Genomic DNA, 24,590 nt, shown 5'->3' on the forward strand with positions numbered 1-24,590 from the left:
TAATAATAATAATAATAATAACAATAATAATGGACAGTACCGTGTTCATGTTGCGAAATCAAAATAAAAGCACTGAAGGAATAAACGATATGGTGGCAGTCACGTGACTCAGCGCAGGGGCCCGGACAGACAGCATCAGAATCAGAGCCAGCAGCGCTAAAAACACACTCATCGGACATCTACACACACAGGTAAAGCTCTGGACTGGTTCGGGCGGGTTTCATTATCATCTGCTGTTCGGTTCCGTTTATCTAGCGCATCCTGTTATTGCAATTTATAGTGAAAAAACAATGAGGAGCGAGTGAAGTGAGTGTAGCGGCGGAGCTAACAAAAGCCACAGACACAAATGAGGAGACCAGCAGTACATCAGACAGCGTTTATTTAACAGAATATTTGCAATGAGGTTTGTTAGACATATATATATATATATATATATATATATATATATGTCATTATTGCCTGTAGAATCGCAGTTTCTCTGAGAAATGACCTTACAAATACATATTGAATGTTTGAGTGTTATATTTTATAAAATGTCTTTGGCATTGTAAAAACTGGATTTTTTTGTCATTCCTAAAATAATAATTAGCCAGTCAAAATCTTATAGTAGTGGGATCCCTCTCAAAACAGAATATGAAGTGACCTGGATGTTGTTCAAGATGTGTTAATGTCTTAGATGAGGAGTCGTTGTCTAATATTTGTTATTTATTTAGCTATAATTGTATGTCTAACACAATAATTCGATGCTCAGTGTTGGGTAAGTTTCTCTAACAAAGTATTTAATTACTAACTACTGATTACATCTTATACAGTGCAATTAGATTACTGTACTAATTACTCTGTCTGAAAAATAACTGCATTACTTATTACTAATTACTTATTTCTAAAACCCGTATCAACCTCGACCAGATGAAAAATACAAGGATAGACATGAAACTGTTCTTTTATTTCTTTCAATAAAATCAAATAAATTATTCATGAACTGGCCAAAGAATTTAAAGGGGCAGCATTAAATTAGAAAACGTATATTTTAACGTTAGACGTTAAATTTATTTTATTGTTTTATATAGAATTGTTCTATAGTCTCTATTCAGTATTTAACGCAATTACATTGGAAGTAACTGTAATTAAATCACTGAAAAATTAAAGACGGTGACTACCACACCTGGAGTCGCGAGTTCGAATCCAGGGCGTGCTGAATGACTCCAGCCAGGCTTCCTAAGCAACCAAATTGGCCCGGTTGCTAGGGAGGGTAGAGTCACATGGGGTAACCTCCTCGTGGTCGCTATAATGTGGTTCTTGCTCTCGGTGGGGCGTGTGGTGAGTTGTGCGTGGATGCCACGGAGAATAGCGTGAAGCCTCCACACGCGCTATGTCTCCGTGGTAACGCGCTCAACAAGCCACATGAGAAGATGCGCGGATTGACGGTCTCAGACGCGGAGGCAACTGAGATTCGTCCTCTGCCACCCGGATTGAGGCGAGTCACTACGCCACCACGAGGACTTAGAGCACATTCCAAATTGGGGAGGAAAAAGGGAAGGGGAAAAAAAGAGTAATCCCTTACTTTTTTCATTGAAAAAGTAATTTAATTACAGTAATTAATTACTTAGGAATGCATTACACCCAACACTGTCGATGCTATGGTGAACGTTGGAGTTTATTCCTTCGTTTTGTATTGTTGTCATGCCTGTTAGAATGATTCAGTGAGGGATGAATCAACATCCTGAGGTAAAAAAGCAAATAAAAGCTCTGGAGAAATATTTTCTACTCAGGAAACAGTTTCCGGCTTTAAAACAGCAATATATTTGCATTTTAAGGTAAAATACAAACTCTAGCATTTTTTTAGTCACAATTTTAATGCTAGTGTTTTGACTGTTAACTGCATTCAGCGTCATTTAGGACATAATAAATAAATTATGAATCACTGATTGTGTTTAATATGTGTTTCTGGCCTCCTTAAAGGAAACCCCGATGCTGATTGGCCAGCGGCTCCTCTGATGCGATGACGTCACAGGTGGAGCCGGCACTCCCGCGCTCGAGCAGCTGACCTGCAAGAGAGTCTCGTCTGCATGCTGCAGCGATGAGCTCGCGGAGAGGAGCGTTCCGTCTGGCGATGACATCAAAGTGAACTGCGCGCCGGGCGACATGACGTCATGAGGACACATTTTTAACATAAAGGTGGAGAGGGTTTTCCGTGACCAGATATTTTTGGCCTCATTGCATGGATGTACAGCTGAAGTCCAAAGTGAACGCACCTGAAATATTCTTTCGAAAGGCACTGTTATATTTACGGTTGTCGGCGTGACATAATTCATGTGCCTTGTAAGAAGTTTTATGCAGTTCTTCGGATGCATTTGCACCAAAAGCGGTCGTGAACTGGCAGCCGCTCTCACCTGGACCCCAAGGACCCAACGGTGAGCAGGGTGACTGAGTGGATTTACGTTAAATCATTCGTGGAGCTCCAAGCAGGTATGTTTGCGACGGTGGAACATGGCCCCGTCCTGTGCAGCGACTCCAACATCCTGTGCCTGTCGTGGAAAGGTCGAGTGCCCAGGAGCGAGAAGGAGAAGCCCGTCTGCAGGAAGCGATACTATGAGGAGGGGTGGCTGGCCACGGGGAACGGCAGAGGGGTCGTAGGGGTGACGTTCACCTCCAGCCACTGCCGGAGAGACAGAACCACCCCGCAACGCATCAACTTCAACCTGAGAGGACACAATAGTGAGGTGAGAAATTAAGAACACTATTTATAACAAGCATAGCTGTGATACAACTGAAGCCTCCAAATCGCACAGTGATATAAATTAATTTGTTATTAAATAAAGATAGGCCATTTTTTTTCATGAAAGTCACACTTCAATATTGGAGTCTACTGATAAGAATAGCACTCAACAATGCCATTACATTAAGCATTCAACAGGAAACAGTGGTGTTGATAACGTCACCCATAGTCAAACATTCACTTATAAATTGTTGCCCTTAAATTGCTCTTTTTACATTAAACATAACATACATTTTTACTTTTTACACAGCCATTCATTCACTAGCCTTCTAAATGGTTATAAAACATCTCAAGTTTAACAGTTGGACATAGCCCAAAACAAAGGTAAAAATAATTTCGCAACTATTTAGATGGCAAAACAACTTTGCATGAATATAATGGCTTAAATAAGAAATATTCATAATCCATGTATAATTGTTGTAATCTATTGATTATGTATATGGATGCACTGATATGAAACATTTGGCAGATACCGATTTAAACAACAACAAAAAACAAATAAAACTATTTAAAAATTGGTTCTCCATATTGGTTATTTGACACTTGAATGCCCAATAAATATCAGTGGCCGATATATCGGTACATCCCAATTATTTATTTATTGTGTCAAAAAGCACAAATAAAGCAATTAAAAATCGGTTCTCCATATTGGTTATTTGACACTTGAATGCCCAATAAATATCAGTGGCCGATATATCGGTACATCCCAATTATTTATTTATTGTGTCAAAAAGCACAAATAAAGCAATTAAAAATCGGTTCTCCATATTGGTTATTTGACACTTGAACGTCTGAAAAAATCTGTGGCCGATATATCGGTACATCCATAATTATTTATTGTGTTAACACAAATAAAGCAATTAAAAATCGGTTCTCCATATCGGTTATTTGACACTTGAATGGCTAATAAATATCAGTGGCCGATATATCGGTACATCCTTAATTATTTAGATATTGTGTCAAATAACACAAATAAAGCATTAAAAATCGGTTCTCCATATTGGTTATTTGACACTTGAATGGCTAATAAATATCAGTGGCCGATATATCGGTACATCCTTAATTATTTAGATATTGTGTCAAATAACACAAATAAAGCATTAAAAATCGGTTCTCCATATTGGTTATTTGACACTTGAATGGCTGATAAATATCAGTGGCTGATATATCGGTACATCCTTAATTATTTAGATATTGTGTCAAATAACGCAAATAAACCAATTAAAAATCGGTTCTCCATATTGGTTATTTGACACTTGAATGGCTGATAAATATCAGTGGCCGATATATTGGTACATCCTTAATTATTTATATATTGTGTCAAATAACACAAAGCATTAAAAATCGGTTCTCCATATTGGTTATTTGACACTTGAATGGCTAATAAATATCAGTGGCCGATATATCGGTGCATCCTTAATTATTTAGATATTGTGTCAAATAACACAAATAAAGCAATTAAAAATCGGTTCTCCATATCAGTTATTTGACACTTGAATGGCTGATAAATATCAGTGGCCGATATATCGGTACATCCTTAATTATTTAGATATTGTGTCAAATAACACAAATAAAGCAATTAAAAATCGGTTCTCCATATTGGTTATTTGACACTTGAATGGCTAATAAATATCAGTGGCTGATATATCGGTGCATCCTTAATTATTTAGATATTGTGTCAGATAACACAAATAAAGCAATTAAAAATCGGTTCTCCATATTGGTTATTTGACACTTGAATGGCTAATAAATATCAGTGGCTGATATATCGGTGCATCCTTAATTATTTAGATATTGTGTCAAATAACGCAAATAAAGCAATTAAAAATCGGTTCTCCATATCAGTTATTTGACACTTGAATGGCTAATAAATATCAGTGGCCGATCTATCGGTACATCCTTAATTATTTAGATATTGTGTCAAATAACACAAATAAAGCAATTAAAAATCGGTTCTCCATATCGGTTATTTGACACTTGAATGGCTGATAAATATCAGTGGCCGATATATCGGTACATCCTTAATTATTTAGATATTGTGTCAAATAACACAAATAAAGCAATTAAAAATCGGTTCTCCATATTGGTTATTTGACACTTGAATGGCTAATAAATATCAGTGGCCGATATATCGGTACATCCTTAATTATTTAGATATTGTGTCAAATAACACAAATAAAGCAATTAAAAATCGGTTCTCCATATTGGTTATTTGACACTTGAATGGCTAATAAATATCAGTGGCCGATATATCGGTACATCCTTAATTATTTAGATATTGTGTCAAATAACACAAATAAAGCAATTAAAAATCGGTTCTCCATATTGGTTATTTGACACTTGAATGGCTAATAAATATCAGTGGCCGATATATCGGTACATCCTTAATTATTTAGATATTGTGTCAAATAACACAAAACTATTAAAAATTGATTCTCCATATCGGTTATTTGACACTTGAACGGCCGATAAATATCGCGATGCATCCATAATTATTTTTTAATTATTGTGTCAAACAGAAATAAAACAATTAAAAATTGGTTAATGTAATAATATGATTGAAGTTGAGTAGTTGAATCACAGGTTTTAGTGAAGAGAGGTGCACTGGGGTATTAAATTAATCATGCACAGCTGTAAAATTTCCCCTCCTGACAGTCGGCTGATGACGCTGGTTAATGAGATATGTCAGGTTATGAGTTATGAGAACACACACCCTCATTAGCAGTAAGCATCTCTCCTCTGCATGTTAGGAACTTCAGTCCATTTTCACCTTTGTGGAGACTTTCAGAACGGCCTGTTTGTTTTATTACAGTCTGATCTCTCTTCATGATGTGTCTGTGTTTGTCTGGCTTATTATTTGCTCTCCAGAGATCGTTCACTTTACATCATGCCTGAGCTCTTGTCCAGAAAACGAAGGCGGATAAAAATAAACCAGGTGTAATCTGTTCTCTGTTGAGATTCTTAACCGTGTCGCATCTTTAAAGCGTCTTTTCATCTGATACAAAGTCTCAGAGTGCGGCTGCTGTTCTTGTTCTCTCTCTAACTCTTTCCTACATTATCTGTGTCTCTCTCAGGCCACATGGTGCTAAAAATAGAAGAAATTTTACCTACTTTTGTTGGCAGCTCATTATAAATGAGCACACAATGCACGTTACTGCTTGTTTTTTTATGCAAATGTTTCTTGAAATTATATTTAGCCTATATATGATACATGTAGAGTATAGATGGATAGATAGGTACTTTATTAGTTCCATCATGCAACATGAATGATACCTTAAAATGTGTGACTTTCACTGAGTGATCCACCCTATAGATGCATGGAAGAAGGACCTAAGGCAAATCTAGAGACAAGTATATTATAGAGACCACCCATGACACCACTGAATATTGCACCTCTCATATTTTCTACAGTTGCATGTGTTGGTGTGTGTTTGAGATGTTATAATCTGAAGTCATGCTCTCTTTGCTCAGCTTTTGCGTGCTAATCTGTCTTACATGTTAAGTCCTTATGTAACCAAATACTTAGGTCATGTCTGAGGTTAAGATAATCTTCTTCAAGGGGGCCTGGGTAGCTCAGTGCTAAAATACGCTGGCTACCACCCCTGGAGTTCGCTAGTTCGAATCCCAGTGCGTGCTGAGTGACTCCAGCCAGGTCTCCTAAGCAACCAAATTGGCCCGGTTGCTAGGGAGGGTAGAGTCACATGGGGTAACCTCCTCGTGGTCGCTATAATGTGGTTTGTTCTCGGTGGGGCGCATGGTGAATTGAGCGCGCTTGCCGCGGTGGATGGCGTGAAGCCTCCACACGCGCTATGTCTCCGTGGCAACGCGCTCAACAAGCCACGTGATAAGATGTGCGGGTTGACTGTCTCAGACGCGGAGGCAACTGAGATTCGTTACTTGTTACCTAGTTACTTGTTGTTTTTACATTGATTTGTTGAACACGTGCTAAAACCGGTACTGTTTCTTTAAGAAAACCGCCGGTTCTGTAAATGAGCGCATATTAACGAGAGAGACTACAATGGCTTTACCTCATCTGTGCTGTGCGTGATTAGAATTAAATGTTTAATTTTTGTTGTTTTTGATCAACTACTAACTGTAAAGAGAAGAAAGAATATTTAAAGAGATGTTATTTAATGACAAATAGATTGCGTGGATCTCGTCTTTAGACACATTACACACAACGAGACAAACCAAACTTTTACTCTCTTGCTGCTGAATAATATATATATCAAATATATACATTTTAGTCGCATTATGTGAAATTTGTTTGCAAATGCGAGTGATTTCCTCTCGTTGTAGTAGAGGGTTGCACATAGTGTAAAAAATCAATCTTGAGATTTAATGAAAATTGATATTTTTACCCAACCCAATGATACACAATACAGTTTCAAACAGCAGTGTTCATTGTTGTCGCATGATTCTCGTTGCGATTGTGAGCATCCAGTTATTGTCTGCAAAGTCAGAAGTTCACATACACCTTAGCCAAATACATTTAAACTCAGTTTTTTACAATTCCTGACATTTAATCGTAGAAAACATTCCCTGTCTTAGGTCAGTTAGGATCACTACTTTATTTTAAGAATGTGAAATGTCAGAATAATAGTAGAGAGAATTATTTAATTCATCTTTTATTTCTTTCATCACATTCCCAGTGGGTCAGAAGTTTACATACACTTGTTAGTATTTGGTAGCATTGCCTTTAAATTGTTTAACTTGGGTCAAACGTTTTGGGTATCCTTCCACAAGCTTCTCACAATAAGTTGCTGGAATTTTGTCCCATTCCTCCAGACAGAACTGGTGTAACTGAGTCAGGTTTGTAGGCCTCCTCAGATTGAGGTCAGGGCTTTGTGATGGACACTCCAATACCTTGACTTTGTTGTCCTTAAGCCATTTTGCCACAACTTTGGAGGTATGTTTGGGGTCATTGTTCATTTGGAAGACCCATTTGCGACCGAGCTTTAACTTCCTGGCTGATGTCTTGAGATGTTTCAATATATCCACATAATTTTCCTTCCTCGTGATGCCATCTATTTTGTGAAGTGCACCAGTCCCTCCTGCAGCAAAGCACCCCCACAACATGATGCTGCCACCCCCATGCTTCACGGTTGGGATGGTGTTCTTCAGCTTGCAAGCCTCACCCTTTTTCCTCCAAACATAACAATGGTCATTATGGCCAAACAGTTCAATTTTTGTTTCATCAGACCAGAGGACATTTCTCCAAAAAGTAAGATCTTTGTCCCCATGTGCACTTGCAAACTGTAGTCTTTTTTATGGCGGTTTTGGAGCAGTGGCTTCTTCCTTGCTGAGCAGCCTTTCAGGTTATGTCAATATAGGACTTGTTCTACTGTGGATATAGATACTTGTCTACCTGTTTCCTCCAGCATCTTCACAAGGTCCTTTGCTGTTGTTCTGGGATTGATTTGCACCAAACTACGTTCATCTCCTAGAGCAGTATGATGGCTGCATGTTCCCATGGTGTTTATACTATATGATACTATTTGCATATGTATTATGTTTGTACAGATGAACGTGGTACCTTCAGGAGTTTGGAAATTGCTCCCAAGGATGAACCAGACTTGTGGAGGTCCACAGTTTGTGTTCTGAGGTCTTTTTTTTGGGGGGGGATTTTTCCCCTTTTTCTACCAATTTGGAATGCCCAATTCCCAATGCGCTCTAAGTCCTCATGGTCGCATAGTGATTCGCCTCAGTCCGGGTGGCGGAGGACGAATCCCAGTTGCCTCCGCGTCTGAGACAGTCAACCCGCACATTCTATCACGTGGCTTGTTGAGCGCGTTGCCACGGAGACATAGCGCGTGTGGAGGCTTCACGCCATCCAATTCACCACGCGCCCCACCGAGAACAAACCACATTATAGCGACCACGAGGAGGTTACCCCATGTGACTCTACCCTCCCTAGCAACCGGGCCAATTTGATTGCTTATGAGACCTGGCTGGAGTCACTCAGCACACCCTGGGATTCGAACTAGCGATCTCCAGGGGTGGTAGCCAGCGTATTTTACCACTGAGCTACCCAGGCCCCCTTGTTCTGAGGTCTTGTCTGATTTCTTTTGATTTTTCCATGATGTCAAGCAAAGAGGCACTGAGTTCGAAGGTAGGCCTTAAAATACATCCACAGATAAACCTCCAATTCAGTACACCTCCTATCAGAAGCTAATTGGCTAATTGTCTAAAGGCTTGACATCATTTTCTGGAATTGTCCAAGCTGCTTAAAGGCACAGTTAACTTAGTGTATGTAAACTTCTGACCCACTGGAATTGTGATATTGTCAATTAAAAGTGAAACAATCTGTCTGTAAACAATTGTTGGAAAAATTACTCGTGTCATGCACAAAGTAGATGTCCTAAACAACTCGCCAAAACTATAGTTTGCTAATATGAAATCTGTGGTATGGTTAAAAAATGAGTTTTAATTACTTCAACCTAAGTGTATGTAAACTTCTGACTTCAACTGTATATAAAAAAAAAAATTATGTGTATTTTTAATGACATTTTGTATAAAAATATTTCAACTTTTTGCAATAAGATTAACTAAAGTAAAAAAAAGTGATGTTAAATATCGTGATTAATATTACTACATTCAACACACTGGAAATATAAGGTCAAATTAAACGCATTGCATTGTGGGATGCAGTATTCAGTGTAGCGTGCTCGAATGTATACTTTTAACATTGTATTCGTTGTAACGTTTTTGCAAATTTATCAGGTATTCCGGGAAAAGAATGCATACTGAATTTTTGCAAGCAAAAATGTATCAAACTTGTACATCTGAAAGAAAATTGGTAGAAGGGATGGGCATTATTAAATAATTTTGTAGTCGAGTACACTAACCCGCAAAAAACGAGTAATCAATTACTCATAAGTTAAAAATGTCAGGTCTGACAGGTATGTGAAATCTCAATTTAGTTTTCTTCACAAACGTTTCCAAGAGCGATTTCAAAACTTTGTGTTTCTTTTTTGACAAAATTAAATGAACAACCATGCATTGATTCTCTGCGTTAATGACTCAATTGTAACTGGGAGATTTGTTGATAGATTCAGAAGAAAAGTTTAAAGTGTTCAACCTTGCTTACAGCAGGAAAATACGCAAATTAAAATAAATTTGCGATTATTTGAGTAGTATTTTTAAAAGTCGATTAGTTGGTGCTGGATGAGTACTTGATTAGTCGATTACTTGTGCTCATCCCAAAGAAAACTGAGGGAAAAAATAGCATGCAAAAACAATCAGTATTTATTGCAGCATTTCTTTCATACAATCTTCATCAGGCCTTTGAAAACACACTGAAATTGAGCAAAAGTGCATTCAGTAATTTGCAACTTGTGCCCAGTATACATACAGCAGAAACTGGAAGCATATATTGGTATGCTTTTTCCAATCATAGCCTGTTCATTAGGATTCAGCATATTGTTAAGAGGTTATTATTGCTAGTGACTGGGGAGTAAATTAATAAAGGATGTGATTAATGTCCAAGCGCAACCGCTCTGATCTCTTCTCTTAATATAGACCCATGTGTTTGTACCTGAGGTCACCTGCTCTTTTCTATACAATGAAAACACATTGTGACCAGTGACTCGCAGACTTAATAAAGTACCTTAAGTTGTCGGCACGTAGGCAGCAAGTGTGCATCTGTGCATGTTTTCGGCTGATATCGATTCACCAAATAATATTGAAGATGCCACAGCAGTTTTTAAAGGTATGAACCAAAACGTGAAGTACAGATGATTCTAAATGCAACACATGCCTGTGTTGTGGGATCAAACCTTGACAGGTTTCTGTATGTGTTACTTCTGCAGGTGGTGTTAGTGAGGTGGAATGAACCCTTTCAGAAGCTCGCCACATGTGACACAGATGGTGGGATCTTCGTTTGGATCCAGTACGAGGGCCGCTGGTCTGTAGAGCTGGTCAATGATCGAGGTGCTCAGGTACAGTTAAGAGCATGTGTAAAGCTCCTGTTCTCAGCCATGATAGGACAGGGTCAAGTGTTTAATATGTCATACCTGTGCAGGTGAGTGACTTCACGTGGTCTCATGATGGGACTCAGGCTCTGATCTCGTACCGTGATGGTTTCGTTTTGGTGGGGTCGGTAAGCGGTCAGCGCCACTGGTCTTCTGAAATCAACCTGGAGAGTCAGATCACCTGTGGCATATGGACCCCCGACGACCAGCAGGTAACACACCTGCACACATGCATATTGTTGTCATCTTTTGATCAGTTGCAACTTTTGGAAAGTACTCTATACTTTCCCTCATGTGCGGTTTTGTTTTTGTCATCCAGGTGTTGTTTGGCACAGCAGACGGTCAGGTGATCGTCATGGACTCTCACGGGCGGATGTTGGCTCATATTCTGCTTCATGAGGCAGAAGGTATTGTCAGCATGGCCTGGAATTATCCCAGCTTTCTGATGGAGGACAGCAGTGAGAGCGACACCGACTCGGACGATTATGCACCGCTGCAAGGTAACGCATTCAAGTAGATATTACTGGCATGCACACAAGGCAAGCAAACAGATCTCACACGAAACTCTTATATCTTTGTCCTACTTTTCTACTTTGATGGCCCCCCTCAGAATGCATATTGATTTTATGTTCGATGTTGGAGTTTTTAATGTGGCTTAGTCATATGAACTGGCTCAAAGATTAATAAGCAGATACATGTAGGCCTATGTTTCTTATGGCCACTTCTCAAATAATGTGGTAATGTTCCAGTCTTTAACATTCACTAGGGTCGCTGTTCCTCTTTTAAATGATGTTAAACAGTACAGATGTTTGAAGAAGTGCTTTGTTTTTGGCATTTTGTCTAGTGCACAGCCTGAAGCCGCTGTTGACTGTCTGCTTCACATCTGGAGACATCAGTCTGATGAGCAACTATGATGACCTGTCCCCGACACTAATACGCACTGGCCTCAAAGGTGACACTTGAGCGTGTTTGTGATTTGTAAGTGTAGCATTAAAAGCCTTTATAGGCACTAAAAATGCAAATGCATAAAGAAAACTGTTATTACACTGTTAGAGGTTGGGGAAAATCAATATCATTTACACTAATCAATATTTGAATCAATGCACAGATGCCAGGTATAGATACGTGAATGATTATTATTACTGTGCTTTTTAAATGTGCAACGAATATGTTGTGCTTTCACCTAGTGCTATAGATTCAGTGTCACACAAAAACAGAAGCTCTTTGTAAAAATGCGCTATTCACGTTGTGATTTCACTGTTTTGATCTGTAATGTAATAATATTGTATTGTGCGATTGTTTGCTTTAGGGCTGCAACTAACGATTATTTTGATAATCGATTAATCTAACGATTATTCGACTATTTGGCGATTAATCATTAGCTCTTAACCGATTATTCAGCTTGTGCCCCGAGTTAAAAGGATGTATTAAACATGCTTACTAACAATAAAGAGGACAAAATCATTTTTTTTAAATACCTCTAAATGACGTTCACTGAATTAAATGGGGAAAAAACACTTTTTATCAAGTTTAATTCAGTAAAAAAATTCACTGCAAAAAATCCCGTTGTTATCAAGTGTTTTTGTCTTGTTTTCCATTTTAAAATTGTCTAAAAATCCTTAAAACAAGATACATTTACTTGAGAAGCAGCATATGAGATATTTAGACATGCTTTCAGAGAATGTATATTGAATATACGTGTATTTTTGCATATGTTTGGTTATACTTCTGCCAGTGCAATAAAGACAGAATATACTTATATTCTCTGAAAGCAAGTCTAAATATCTTATATGCTGCTTCTCAGGTCAATGCATCTTTTGTGAACCATTTACACTCTCCGTTTTAACACTTAACTCCCTGAAGTCTCTGTATGCATACGTTAGGCATATGTGGTATCATTTGAAAGCTTAGAATCTGTACTTTTCAGAGAACCCCATCACTTTTGCATTTATTTACATAAAATAACAAAATAAGGCCTGAAAACATTTGTGTCGCAAATTGGCCCCACCTAGAGGTTACGTTGTAGACATTTTAAAAATGAATATAAAAGTCCTTCACAAAGCACTTAAATAGACAAGTCATATATCTAATGAAAGCTCTGTTCTCAGGAAGGTGACTGTACAGTTTAGACTTTTTGTTTTACCATAATACCACAGTTTGAATTATGTAAAGAAATGTCACAAGGTGACATTTTATTTCGGTATGGCATAAAATGCAAACGTCTCTTTTCTTTGCTCACCACTGACCTGTAAGCCCCAAATAGCCTCAGACTTTATATCAAATCTTACTTTGGGTTGTTAGCTTTGAAATGAGTTAAGGAAATGACTTGTTTACTTGTCTGTTAGCTTGCTTGTGTGAAAAATCCAATGTTGTGTCAAATTGTTTTTACAGCAAAATATGAAGTCTGGTAGAAAAAGTATGAGAAACAAATCATCAGCAAAATAGGTTCTCCTCTATAGAAGATGAAAATACAACATTGTAAAGCTGGGATTCTCTGCTTTCCAATGACACCTAGATTGAGCTTTTAGACAACTGAGAAGCCAATATATTCAACAAAACAGTGTGGAAGCTCTCCGCACTTCAAAAATAGACTTGTTGTCTATGGGTGAGCGCTAAAATTCATTAGAGTACCACCTACATTTCAGATCAGTATAATGTGACGGAAGGTGATAGAGGGAAAATGATTTTTTTCTAGTACTTTCTGCCATCCAGTGGAATAAAATAAGACTTTTTGCTTGAACAGTGAGGACACAGAACTGAAATAGCATGCTTTTAAACTTTAAACATTAAAAAAATATGTTGTTTTTTCAACAACAACAAAAAAAAAAATGTCTATCATAAAATTCTAAACATATACAATGATATTTATTAATTATTTCAATCATTTCTTAAAATGTAGGGGGTTATCTGTATAATGAGACCATTTTGAAGTTAGTCCACTGTATGTGTGAACAGGGAGCATTCAGGCGGCATCCCAAAAACCCTGCAGAGCGTAAGATGTTAAGGATTTTTAGATATTTTTAAATATTTGCATTTTTTATATTATATTCAACATTCTCAGATAACAATTTCTTCTTCTGCAGTATAGCTGCTAAAGTAAATGCATGTTGTTTTAAAGGAGTTTTAGATATTTATATTGGAAAACAAGTCAAAACAAAAACAAATCAAAAATGTATTTTGTTGCCGTGTATAAAGGGGCGAAGACTACCCTCTCTCACCTTTCTGTTCACTTCAATCCATCTTTAACTTAAACTCTCTCTTATTAATAAAGCTGCTTTTTGCCAGTTTTCCTCACGATAAGAAACACACAGTGACTCATACAGTATATTATGATTCAATACTTTGCGAGCAATCACGTTATAATCTAGCTGCAGCAAGTGCGCATGAGGGACAAGCGTCCCGTGACGGAGTGTGCATCAGCCGGGTTTCAATCCCTCCCCCTTAGATCGGTTCACTTCACGCGACTCATAGAAGCGGTGTTGACCACACAGAGAAATGCCAGTTTCGGAGTTTGTACTTATTTACATGACCTACTTATTGTTTGAACTTTAATAAAGGATGCATTAAAGGTATACCGGCGGGGTGTTTCCTTTAAAGACGCTGGACTCGCAAGTTTTGCTTAAGCGGAACGGCAGCTCCGGCTCTGCGTTATTTCACAATGAGAGTGCTTCTGTATTTACTTATTTTGCATTATAATTCCCTCATACTTTGCGATCTACATCACCTGAAGTTTAGAGTGCATCTGGACTGTGAGCCGTGTTTTCTTCCTCTCCTCTCGCGCGTCAAATTATCTCATGTTACGTTAAATGAGATCAAACGACTATTCGACAACGACAGTTGTTTATTGTCGACGTTGTCGATAACTAGTTTGCTTTCACCACCACTTATACTCGCCATGGTTTAGGCTTTTATACATGCAAACATAACATCCTGTGAGGTTTATGTTTTCATGCCTATGTGTGTTTATGTCAGATGTGGTCGTGCAGTGGTGCTCTCAGGGTGACCTGCTGGCTGTTGCTGGGATGGAGAGACTTGGGGTGACCCCTGACCCTGCTGTTGCTCAAGCAACCCAAAATGCCATTGTTAAGTTTTACAATGTCAGTGGTGAACACATTTACTCACTGGAAACACCTGCTCAGGTGAGTGTACGGACGGTATGGTGGGATGTTTCTATATAAATATAGAAACTCAAAGTAATTTGTAAACGATATGTATGTGCTTTGTCTGTATTCAGAGACCGATAAGTACGCTGTGCTGGGGCCATCGGGATTCTCGTCTTTTCCTCGCTTGCGGCCCAGCTTTGTACGTGGTTCGTGTGGAACACAGGGTGACCAGTCTGCAGCTGCTGTGTCAGCAGGTCATCGCAAGTGCAGTTCATGAGGAGAAGGATGTAGCCAAGCTGAACATGCCCTCGCGCTTAAGCACATACGTGTCCTCTGCCTTCGCTCCAACCATAAAGGTAGAAGACTTCAGATCCCTTGATTTTGCCTGCTTCTGCTGAGCAAAGCTTTGTTTCTGAGTACATTGTTTGTGTAGGATATTCTGTATTTCAAATAAACCAATTTTTTTTTCTGTCGCCCTTTCTTCCCCTAGCCCCCCATCCCAGATCCCAACAACATGCGAGACTTTGTTAGTTACCCGACATCAGGTAATGAACGTCTACACTGCACTATGAAGCGCACTGAGGATAACCCTGAGGTTGGCGGTCCGTGCTACACCTTGTACCTGGAGTATTTGGGGGGGCTTGTCCCTATTCTGAAAGGCCGCAGGATTAGCAAGCTCCGCCCTGAATTTGTCATCATGGACCCAAAGACTGATGGGAAAACGGGTGGGTCTGGAAACTTCAAATCTGTTTTTATTTGATATATGTTGACCAGCAGTACCAAAATGGCACACATCTTGTTGTTCTTGTTACTTATTAGCTTAAATTATTTCCATATCACAGATGAAGTTTATGGGAACAGCTTCATTCCTTCCATGATTGACAGCTGCAATTGTTCAGATTCTAGTGACATTGAGCTGAATGATGATTGGGTGGGAAAGAAATCACCAAAGATTTCCAGAGGGAGCAAGTCTCCCAAACTTCCCAGGTACTGACACCCTCTGCTTGATACGAATTTGTAAGTTCATGTATATTATGTAGGGCTGTTTGCATACATATTTCAACCTGCTTAATAACAAGACACAAATCATGAAAAATGTTTTATATGTAGTTCATCGGGGGCCTGGGTAGCTCAGTGGTAAAAGACGCTGGCTATCACCCCTGGAGTTCGCTGAGTGACTCCAGCCGGGTCTCCTAAGCAGCCAAATTGGCCCGGTTGCTAGGGAGGGTAGAGTCAGATGGGGTAACCTCCTCATGGTCGCTATAATGTGGTTCGCTCTCGGTGGGGCACGTGGTGAGTTGAGCATGGATGGCGTGAAGCCTCCACACGCGCTATGTCTCCGTGGCGACACGCTCCACAAGCCATGTGATAAGATGCGCGGGTTGGCGGTCTCAGACGTAGAGGCAGCTGGGATTCGTCCTCCGCCACCCGGATTGAGGCGAATCACTACGCGACCACGAGGACTTAAAGCGCATTGGGAATTGGGCATTCCAAATTGGGTGAAAAAGGGGAAAAAATCCCTCAAAGTTCATTGTGGGATTGTAGTTCATCTTTGTAGCATGAAACTTATCTTCAGCGTTGTGTTAGAAAGCATTTAATCATTGAGAATCCACATTGTTTCGTGGGTTTTGTAAAATTCTGGACTGCATGCCATTACAAACTCACCTTGAACTCTTTTCTTCATTTGCTACCTTCTCTGTAGAGACTTAGTGTGTCCCTTTACCAACAGGATAAATATAGATCCCCGTAAGTCCCCCAAGCTCTCCCGCACCACACAGGAAATATCCCGATCACCACGGTTACCCATTCGCAAACCCTCCATCAGCTCTCCAAGTCTGACTCGCCGAGAGTTCCCTCTAGATGACATCACACAGGTACTACCTGCATTGTTACATCTAAATGGTAGAAGATGTTGGCTTTAAAATTTGTTAAAAGATCTATATATATAGACGACTTTCGATGTAGTTCATTGTGGTTTTTAGAACACCGAATGTTTCTCTCTGATTAGGATTTGTCTTCTTGCATTTTAGCACAATTATCTTGCGCAAGTTACGTCCAACATATGGGGAACAAAGTTCAAAATAGTAGGACTAACAGCATTTTTGCCAACAAATCTTGGTGCAGGTAATACATTTTTCCAATTATGTAATTCCAGTTTATATAATGTTTGTTCTGAGGCTCTATTCAGAAGGTCAAGAGTTTTCTTTTATTTCAATAACCCACTTACAGTTGAAGTCAGAAGTTTACATACACTTTAGCCAAATACATTAAAAACTCAGTTTTTCACAATTCTTGACATTTAATCGTAGAACACATTCCCCGTCTTAGGTCAGTTAGGATCACTACTTTATTTTAAGAATGTGAAATGTGAGAATAATAGTAGAGAGAATGATTTATTTCAGCTTTTATTTCTTTCATCACATTCCCAGTGGGTCAGAAGTTTACATACACTTTGTTAATATTTGGTAGCATTGCCTTTAAATTGTTTAACTTGAGTCAGATGTTTTGGGTATCCTTCCACAAGCTTCTCACAATAAGTTGCTGGAATTTTGTCCCATTCCTCCAGACAGAACTGGTGTAACTGAGTCAGGTTTGTAGGCCTCCTCGGATTGAGGTCAGGGCTTTGTGATGGCCACTCCAATACCTTGACTTTGTTGTCCTTAAGCCATTTTGCCACAACTTTGGAGGTATGCTTGGGGTCATTGCCCATTTGGAAGACCCATTTGCAACCGAGCTTTAACTTCCTGGCTGATGTCTTGAAATGTTGCTTCAATATATCCACATAATACTCCTTCCTCATGATGCCATATATTTTGTGAAGTGCACCAGTCCCTCCTGCAGCAAAACACCCCCACAACATGATGCTGCCACGCCCATGCTTCACGGGTTGGGATGGCGTTCTTCAGCTTGCAAGCCTCACCCTTTTTCCTCCAAACATAACAATGGTCATTATGCCCAAACAGTTAAATTTTTGTTTCATTAGACCAGAAGACATTTCTCCAAAAAGTAAGCTCTTTGTCCCCATGTGCACTTGCAAACTGTAGTCTGGTTATTTTTTATGGCGGTTTTGGAGCAGTGGCTTCTTCCTTGCTGAGCAGCCTTTCAGGTTATGTCGATATAGGACTCATTTTACTGTGGATATAGATACTTGTCTACCTGTTTCCTCCAGCATCTTCACAAGGTCCTTTGCTGTTGTTCTGGGATTGATTTGCACTTTTCACACCAAATTACATTGATCACTATGAGACAGAATGCGTCTCCTTTCTGAGCGGTGTGATGGCTGTGTGGTCCCATGGTGTTTATACTTGCGTACTATTTGCATATATACTATGTTTGTACAGATGAACGTGGTACCTTCAGGCATTTGAAAATCGCTCCCAAGGATGAACCAGACTTGTGGAAGTCCACAGTGTCTTGGCTGTTTTTTTTTGTTTTTTTTTCCATGATGTCAAGCAAAGAGGCACTGAGTTTGAAGGTAGGCCTTAAAATACATCCACAGATACACCTCCAATTCAGCACACCTCCTATCAGAAGCTAATTGGCTAATTGCCTAAATGCTTGACATCATTTTCTGGAATTTTCCAAGCTGCTTAAAGGCATGGTTAACTTAGTGTGTGTAAACTTCTGAGCCCACTGGAATTATGATATAGTCAATTAAAAGTGAAACAATCTTTCTGTAAACAATTGTTGGAAAAATTACTTGTGTCATGTACAAAACTAGAGTTTGCTAATATGAAATCTGTGGAGTGGTTAAAAAATGAGTTTTAATGACTTCAACCTAAGTGTATGTAAACTTCTGACTTCAACTGTATCATTCTGTCTTATTTCATCCGTATCCCCTCTATCACTAGTTATCTACAAGACAAGTCTGCTTCACCTCCAGCCTAGACAGATGACCATCTACCTCCCTGAGGTGAGGAAGATCTCTGTGGACTACATAAACCTACCTGTGTTCAGTCCTAACGTCTTCAGTGAGGATGAGGATGATCTGCCTGTCACAGGAGCATCAGGAATCACTGATGATAATCCACCTTGCACTGTCAACATACCAATTGCCCCCATACACAGTCCTGCCCAAGCCATGTCTCCAACCCAAAGCATTGGCCTGGTCCAATCCCTACTAGCCAATCAAAATGTCCATTTGGATGTATTGTCTAATCCAACATCCACGATGGCACCACCTGGGGTGGCTGACCAAGGACAACAGGACACTGTGCTCACTACACAGTACACTGTTCCTGCCAGGTACTCTAGCCCTGGCCAGGTGATCTTTGGAGGTTTGGAAGTTGGACGGCTTTTAGTTCCCCAGCATCCAACGTCCCAACAACAACAGCAGCAACAGCAATCTCAACAACAGCAGCAGCAGCAACAGCAATCACAGCATCAGCAACATCAACAACAGCTGCAACAACATCTCCAGCAACAGCTTCAACAATATCAGCTTCAACAGCAACAGATGTTGCAACATCAGCAGATGCAGCAGCAGCAACACATGCAGCACCAGATCCAACAGATGCAGCAACAACAGCAAATGCAACAGCAACTTCAGCATCAAATCCAACAGCAGCATCTACAAATGCAACTGCAGCTACAGCTACAGCAACAGCACCAGCACATGCAGCAGCAGTTGCAACAGCAGCATCAGATGCAAATCCCTGTTCCACCTTTGCCCTCAGGTCAACCATCATGCCCCTTCATTCAGAGCACAATACCAGTTCCTCCTCCTACAGGAGAGAACAGTACAGAACAAGGGGAGCATGAGCTCCTGCTTAAGATCAAGACTAATCGTTCTGCCCCACAATTGGCTGAGGGTGATGCTGTAGTTTTCACTGCTCCCCTTGAGTTAAGCAAAATGAACCCTCCCCCTCCCTACCCTGGCACAGTTGCCGCTGCAGTGGCAGCTGCAGCTGCAGTCCCAGCAGCTTCCTCTGCAAGTTCCACCTCTGGAGCAGCCGGGGGAAGCTTTAGCATACCACCCTCAGGGGAAGTTTGTATAAAGAAAGGGGATCTGACCATGTATCCACCGGGTGTACAGGTGGCTCAGTACCCAACACCGCTGGGCTATGAACGCATCACCACCTTTGACAGTAGTGGTAATGTGGAGGAGGTGTGCCGTCCCCGTACGCGACTTGTTTGCAACCAGAATGTTTACACACTGCAAGGCCCAGGAAGCTCTGCCACCCTCAGGGTCTCAACATCTTCCTCTACTGCAGAGGGGAAGGTGCAGCTGCCCTATGCCTCAGCCACATTGAACCGTCTCACTGTGCCAAGGTACTCTATACCCAGTGGGGACCCACCCCCTTACCCTGACACAGCCAATCAGGCTGCAGCAGGGCGGAGCCCTGGGCAGAGACTCGACAGCAGCCTGATTCATGCTACCATGAGGCGGAACAGTCGAGAAGCTGCGCTGAAGGTTTCTCAGATGCTGGATCCCCAGAGGACACTCCCCTCAAAGGCCAAAGCCAGTACTTTGTCTGCTTCCTACCAGCAGAGAGGGCCAACAGATCTTTATACATGCAGCCAGTGCAGTAGTAACAGTGGTGTTAGTGGTGGGGCCACTAGCAGTGGAAGTAACGGAATAGCTGGTGGTACAATCATTAGGCAAGATTTCCCACCAACTGGGGGTTGTGCACCTCACAGCACAGTTATAGTGCACTCTAACAGTGCCTCGCCTCTGCCTTCCCAATCCTCCTATAATCTGCTCAGTATAGATGGCAGCAGTGGGGTAACTAGTGGAGGTGGAATCAGGGAAAGGGCTGACTATATCAACTCTGCCTTTACAGAGGATGAGGCTCTCAATCAGTCTCTGAGGCAAATGGCTCTTAATACAGAGGTAATGAGTTTGACAGTCAAACGGCCACCGCCGTATCAATGGGATCCATCTGCTTCTGAAGAGATTTGGGTTCCTCAAGAGCGTACAGTGACTCTGTCCACCTCTGGACCTCCTGCATCCCACAAACCTCCCTCACTCATCCTTAGCCCTGCACAACATCTGGAAGTTTCCCATCTTTCATTTGTCTTCTCTCCTAAATCTCCAACAAGTCCTAATGCCACAACATTCCAAACACCAGGAGCTTATCAGATTGCTCTGCCCTACCCACCAAGTGCAGCGTACAGTGGTCCACACCTTCAGCCCGTACAAGCATCTCCACGTCCCTCCTCGCCCAAAGAAGTGGTTGCTCCACTTTCCTTTTCCCAGCAAGACCAGGCAATAGTCTTGCCACCTGGTTTTCCACCCAATTTGCCCAACCTTGCTTGCTGCCCCCTCCCACCAATGTACCCTGGGCTAGCTTCTTGTTCCAGTCTCCCTGTGACTTCGATTCCTCTTCATCCATGGGGAACTTACAATCCCTGTCCACCCATGCCAAGCCCCTCAGGCCCTGCCCCGACCCTTCCACCAAAGGCCTCCCACATGCTAGATAAGACTGTTCTCTCTCCTCCCCCTCAACTACCCCCTCTGCCTTCACCCCCACCAGATCCCCAGAGTGTAGTCAGTCCTCCAGAGGCCAACGCTGAGGCTGGGGAGGGCTTTCAAGAGGTGCTTTCACTGAACGAAAGCCCAGTTCCCCAACGAGCAGACAGGTTTGGCAAGAAGAACCGAAAGCGGTTGGACAACAGTAGAGCAGATGAAGCCAATGTTCCAGCAATCACAGAGGGAGGCAATAAGTCCAAAAAAGACGGCCGTGCCCTTGGCGACTTCAACTCCCTCATCTCCAGTCCAAGATTGGGTGGACGAGACAAGAAGAAACCTAAAGGCCAGAAAGAGCAGCTGAAAGCCAAAAAGCTAAGCAAGGCCACAACGAACGAGTTCCAGGACAGCTCAGAGAGTGAGCCAGAGCTCTTCATCAGTGGAGATGAGCTGATGAACCAGAGCCAGAGCAGTAAAAAGAGCTGGAAGGCAAAAAGGAACTTACGAGCTGGAGGTTGCGATCTAGACGAAATCAAAAGTCGAAAGGCTCATGAGAAAGAGGACCGTGGCCTCGGCAGCCAGGGCTTTGTCTACATTATGGCCAACAAACAGCCTCTTTGGAATGAAGCCACTCAGGTCTACCAGCTGGACTTTGGAGGGAGAGTCACGCAGGAATCAGCAAAGAACTTCCAGATTGAGCTTGAGGGGAGACAGGTATGCAAGATGTCTACTGCTAATTCAGCTTTAGATGCTGTTTGTTATTCATCAGTATACACTTGCAAACATTTAACCTATCTCTGTCCATCTAGGTGATGCAGTTTGGAAGGATTGATGGGAATGCATACATCCTGGACTTTCAGTACCCCTTCTCAGCTGTGCAAGCTTTTGCTGTAGCACTTGCTAATGTCACCCAGCGCCTCAAGTGATTGGCATGAACATTTTAGCCAATTATGCCATTTCTTTCTTTGCTCTGTTTTTTTTTTTTAATGTTTTTTTCCCAGTTTAAGATGCAGTACTAATACTTGAAACCTTCATCTGGAAAGCAATTGCCACATTTTCCAAGTGTTAGAGGTACTACTGGGCGCTGAAATCAATTGCTGTAAATCAAACGTCATTACTTTTTTTTTTTGCATAAGAGAGTAATGTTTGTCAAACTTTAAGGAGGTCATATCTAAACTTGCTTTCAGGGACTTTCCCCTTGGAGTATAATTGCTAGCATCTGATTGGATGCTTTTTGGCTTGCAGTCATAAAATGTATTTTATTAAGAATTGGTAAGACTGAATATCCAGTCTGTAGCTGTATACTCTAAATATTTCTGTTAGGATGGACTTGCTTTGGCAGACAGAAAACAATATAAGCTCAAAGGTGAAACCATTGATGCTGTATTCATTAGTACTCTAGCTCTTCGAATGTTTGTAGTGAATTATTCCTTAAATACATTTTCACTATTCTTTCATCCACAATATTGTTTTTATTTGTACTGTCCTGCATGTCTCATCGATTTATGTTTTACCTTTATGTAAACTCTTCCTGATTGTGCATCTCCTTCATGGTAAGAAACAGGAAGTTAAGATGTGCAAAGACGGAGCGTTTGCTACATAAAGCCTTTTAATGGGCCTGCAGATAATGGTGACCACATTTCTTGTTGGGTTAAATGCTTTTGAAAGGGCTAGACAGTATTTGTGATGGGAACCATTACAGCATAAAATACATTGTGTGTATGTGTATATATGTGTCTGTCTTATGTCCCTTGTAAAGGATAATCCAAACACAAAGGTTAGTTTTCTTTTCGGGGTTAATTTGGTCCGTCACCAGGATTTCTCTCCGGAAACTATCCAGATGTTGAATTGAGAAAAAATGTTAGTGTTGTTTAAAACAAAAGTTTATTTATTTATTTATGTCTTTGTTTATTGTGCAATATTGTTAAGACTAATGCTTTACTGTAGTTAAGCGGTTCACAATTTCGCATCCGTATGGAAAATGAATGACATTTAGTCCGCCTTTTGTAAGTGTGAACGTTTTGATTTATGTGAAAACAATTCTTCAGCTTGATGTTGTATATAACGTGGATGATGCTGAATATGTGTTGAATTGTTTGTGGAAGGAGGTGGGGGGCGGGTGGGGGGGTCAGCGATGGGTTTCGATGTAATTTGCTTCTACAGCGTTGCAGCTGATAGGTGTGTGTTGGTGATTGTGGTTATGGTGTGTAGTGACTTTGAATGGGTTTGTCATCTGTGTTTTTGTACAGTGCTGAGCTCGAGTCCAACTCTGGTTTGTGTATTCCTACAAAGAATTGAAATCAGATCAATGCATCATCTCCAATGAGACTTTTTGACTTGCTCACTAATATGTATTACAGTCATCAAACTGTTTCACTGTTTTATCTGTTTGTAACATCTCAAATATTCCACTGAAATCATCCCCAGTTAAACTGTTGAGGTGATGTGTGCACTCTTGTATGTATTAATTTGATTGGGGTTTGTTGGACTTGTTGTGTACTGTAATTATTTGAAATGTGCTTTGTATTTGTAGGTCAAAAAGATGTGTTGGAGACGAAGGAAAAACTGAACAATTGTACTGAATGGTATAAAGGCATGCTGGGTAAATTCTGTTACTATGGAGTATGTTTGTTTTCAGAAGTGGTGAGCATGGTTTGGCTTTGGAATTGAAGGCGCACGTCTCAGTTTTTTATAATTGCAACATTTACATTTTAGAGCTCACGTTTGCTTTAGTTTGCAAAGATTTGTGTCCATTCTGTCTAAAATACTCTATATGAAATACCCATTATTGCATCTGGTTTTATTGCGTGTGAACTTAATTTCAGTTAATTTTGTATCTGTTTATTTACTCTTTACTGTATATTTAGGGGAGCCATGACCTCTCTGTTACGCTTTGTTATTTCCCCTTTTTCTTTGTTATTATTTTTTAAACAGACTTTGGGGTTTTGGGGTTAGACCTAACTAACTTGAAGCCTATATGCACTAGGGTTTCTATATGCACTAGGGTTTGCATTGTACTGTAATGAACAGTTTTGTTGTTCCTCAAAAGCTGAATTGTGTCCTTTGTCGGTGTATAGCCCAATAAAGTGTACAGGTTGAAATATCTTTTCTCCATTATTGAGTTAAACCTTGTGCGACCTTCGGGACTTTTTTGTCTTTTCGTTTTTGTTTATTCGATCATTTTGGCTGTGTTAATGCCAGCGGCATACATTTTGCCATAGGTGTGTATTTTTGGGGGAATTTTGATATTTTAATCTCAGTTCCTATAATACATCTATAATACACAAAATAGTTACACTCAGGACCTTCAGGACAAAAATGTCCCC

The 24,590-nt window shown here is 40.5% G+C and overlaps 1 protein-coding gene across 3 annotated transcripts; it reads left to right on the forward strand.

Moving 5' to 3' along the window:
* The first annotated feature begins 83 nt into the window (after positions 1-83).
* tulp4a (TUB like protein 4a) lies at positions 84-23,367 on the forward strand. 3 transcript variants are annotated; one of them, XM_051690537.1, is made up of 14 exons: positions 84-191; positions 1,963-2,723; positions 10,591-10,719; positions 10,803-10,964; positions 11,072-11,252; positions 11,597-11,704; positions 14,725-14,891; positions 14,987-15,211; positions 15,346-15,580; positions 15,698-15,842; positions 16,558-16,729; positions 16,886-16,979; positions 18,707-21,978; positions 22,074-23,367. In XM_051690537.1, the coding sequence occupies exons 2-14, from the start codon at positions 2,472-2,474 to the stop codon at positions 22,188-22,190; spliced, it is 5,259 nt and encodes a 1,752-aa protein (XP_051546497.1). In that variant the 5' UTR covers positions 84-191; positions 1,963-2,471; the 3' UTR covers positions 22,191-23,367. The 3 variants fall into 3 exon arrangements, with proteins under 3 accessions (XP_051546497.1, XP_051546498.1, XP_051546500.1); XM_051690538.1 differs by having other exon boundaries at positions 16,585-16,729; XM_051690540.1 differs by lacking the exons at positions 84-191; positions 1,963-2,723; positions 10,591-10,719; positions 10,803-10,964; positions 11,072-11,252 and having other exon boundaries at positions 11,600-11,730.
* Positions 23,368-24,590: the final 1,223 nt, after the last annotated feature.

The sequence above is a fragment of the Myxocyprinus asiaticus genome, chromosome 47 (genome assembly GCF_019703515.2).
Source record: "Myxocyprinus asiaticus isolate MX2 ecotype Aquarium Trade chromosome 47, UBuf_Myxa_2, whole genome shotgun sequence".
NCBI lineage: Eukaryota > Metazoa > Chordata > Actinopteri > Cypriniformes > Catostomidae > Myxocyprinus > Myxocyprinus asiaticus.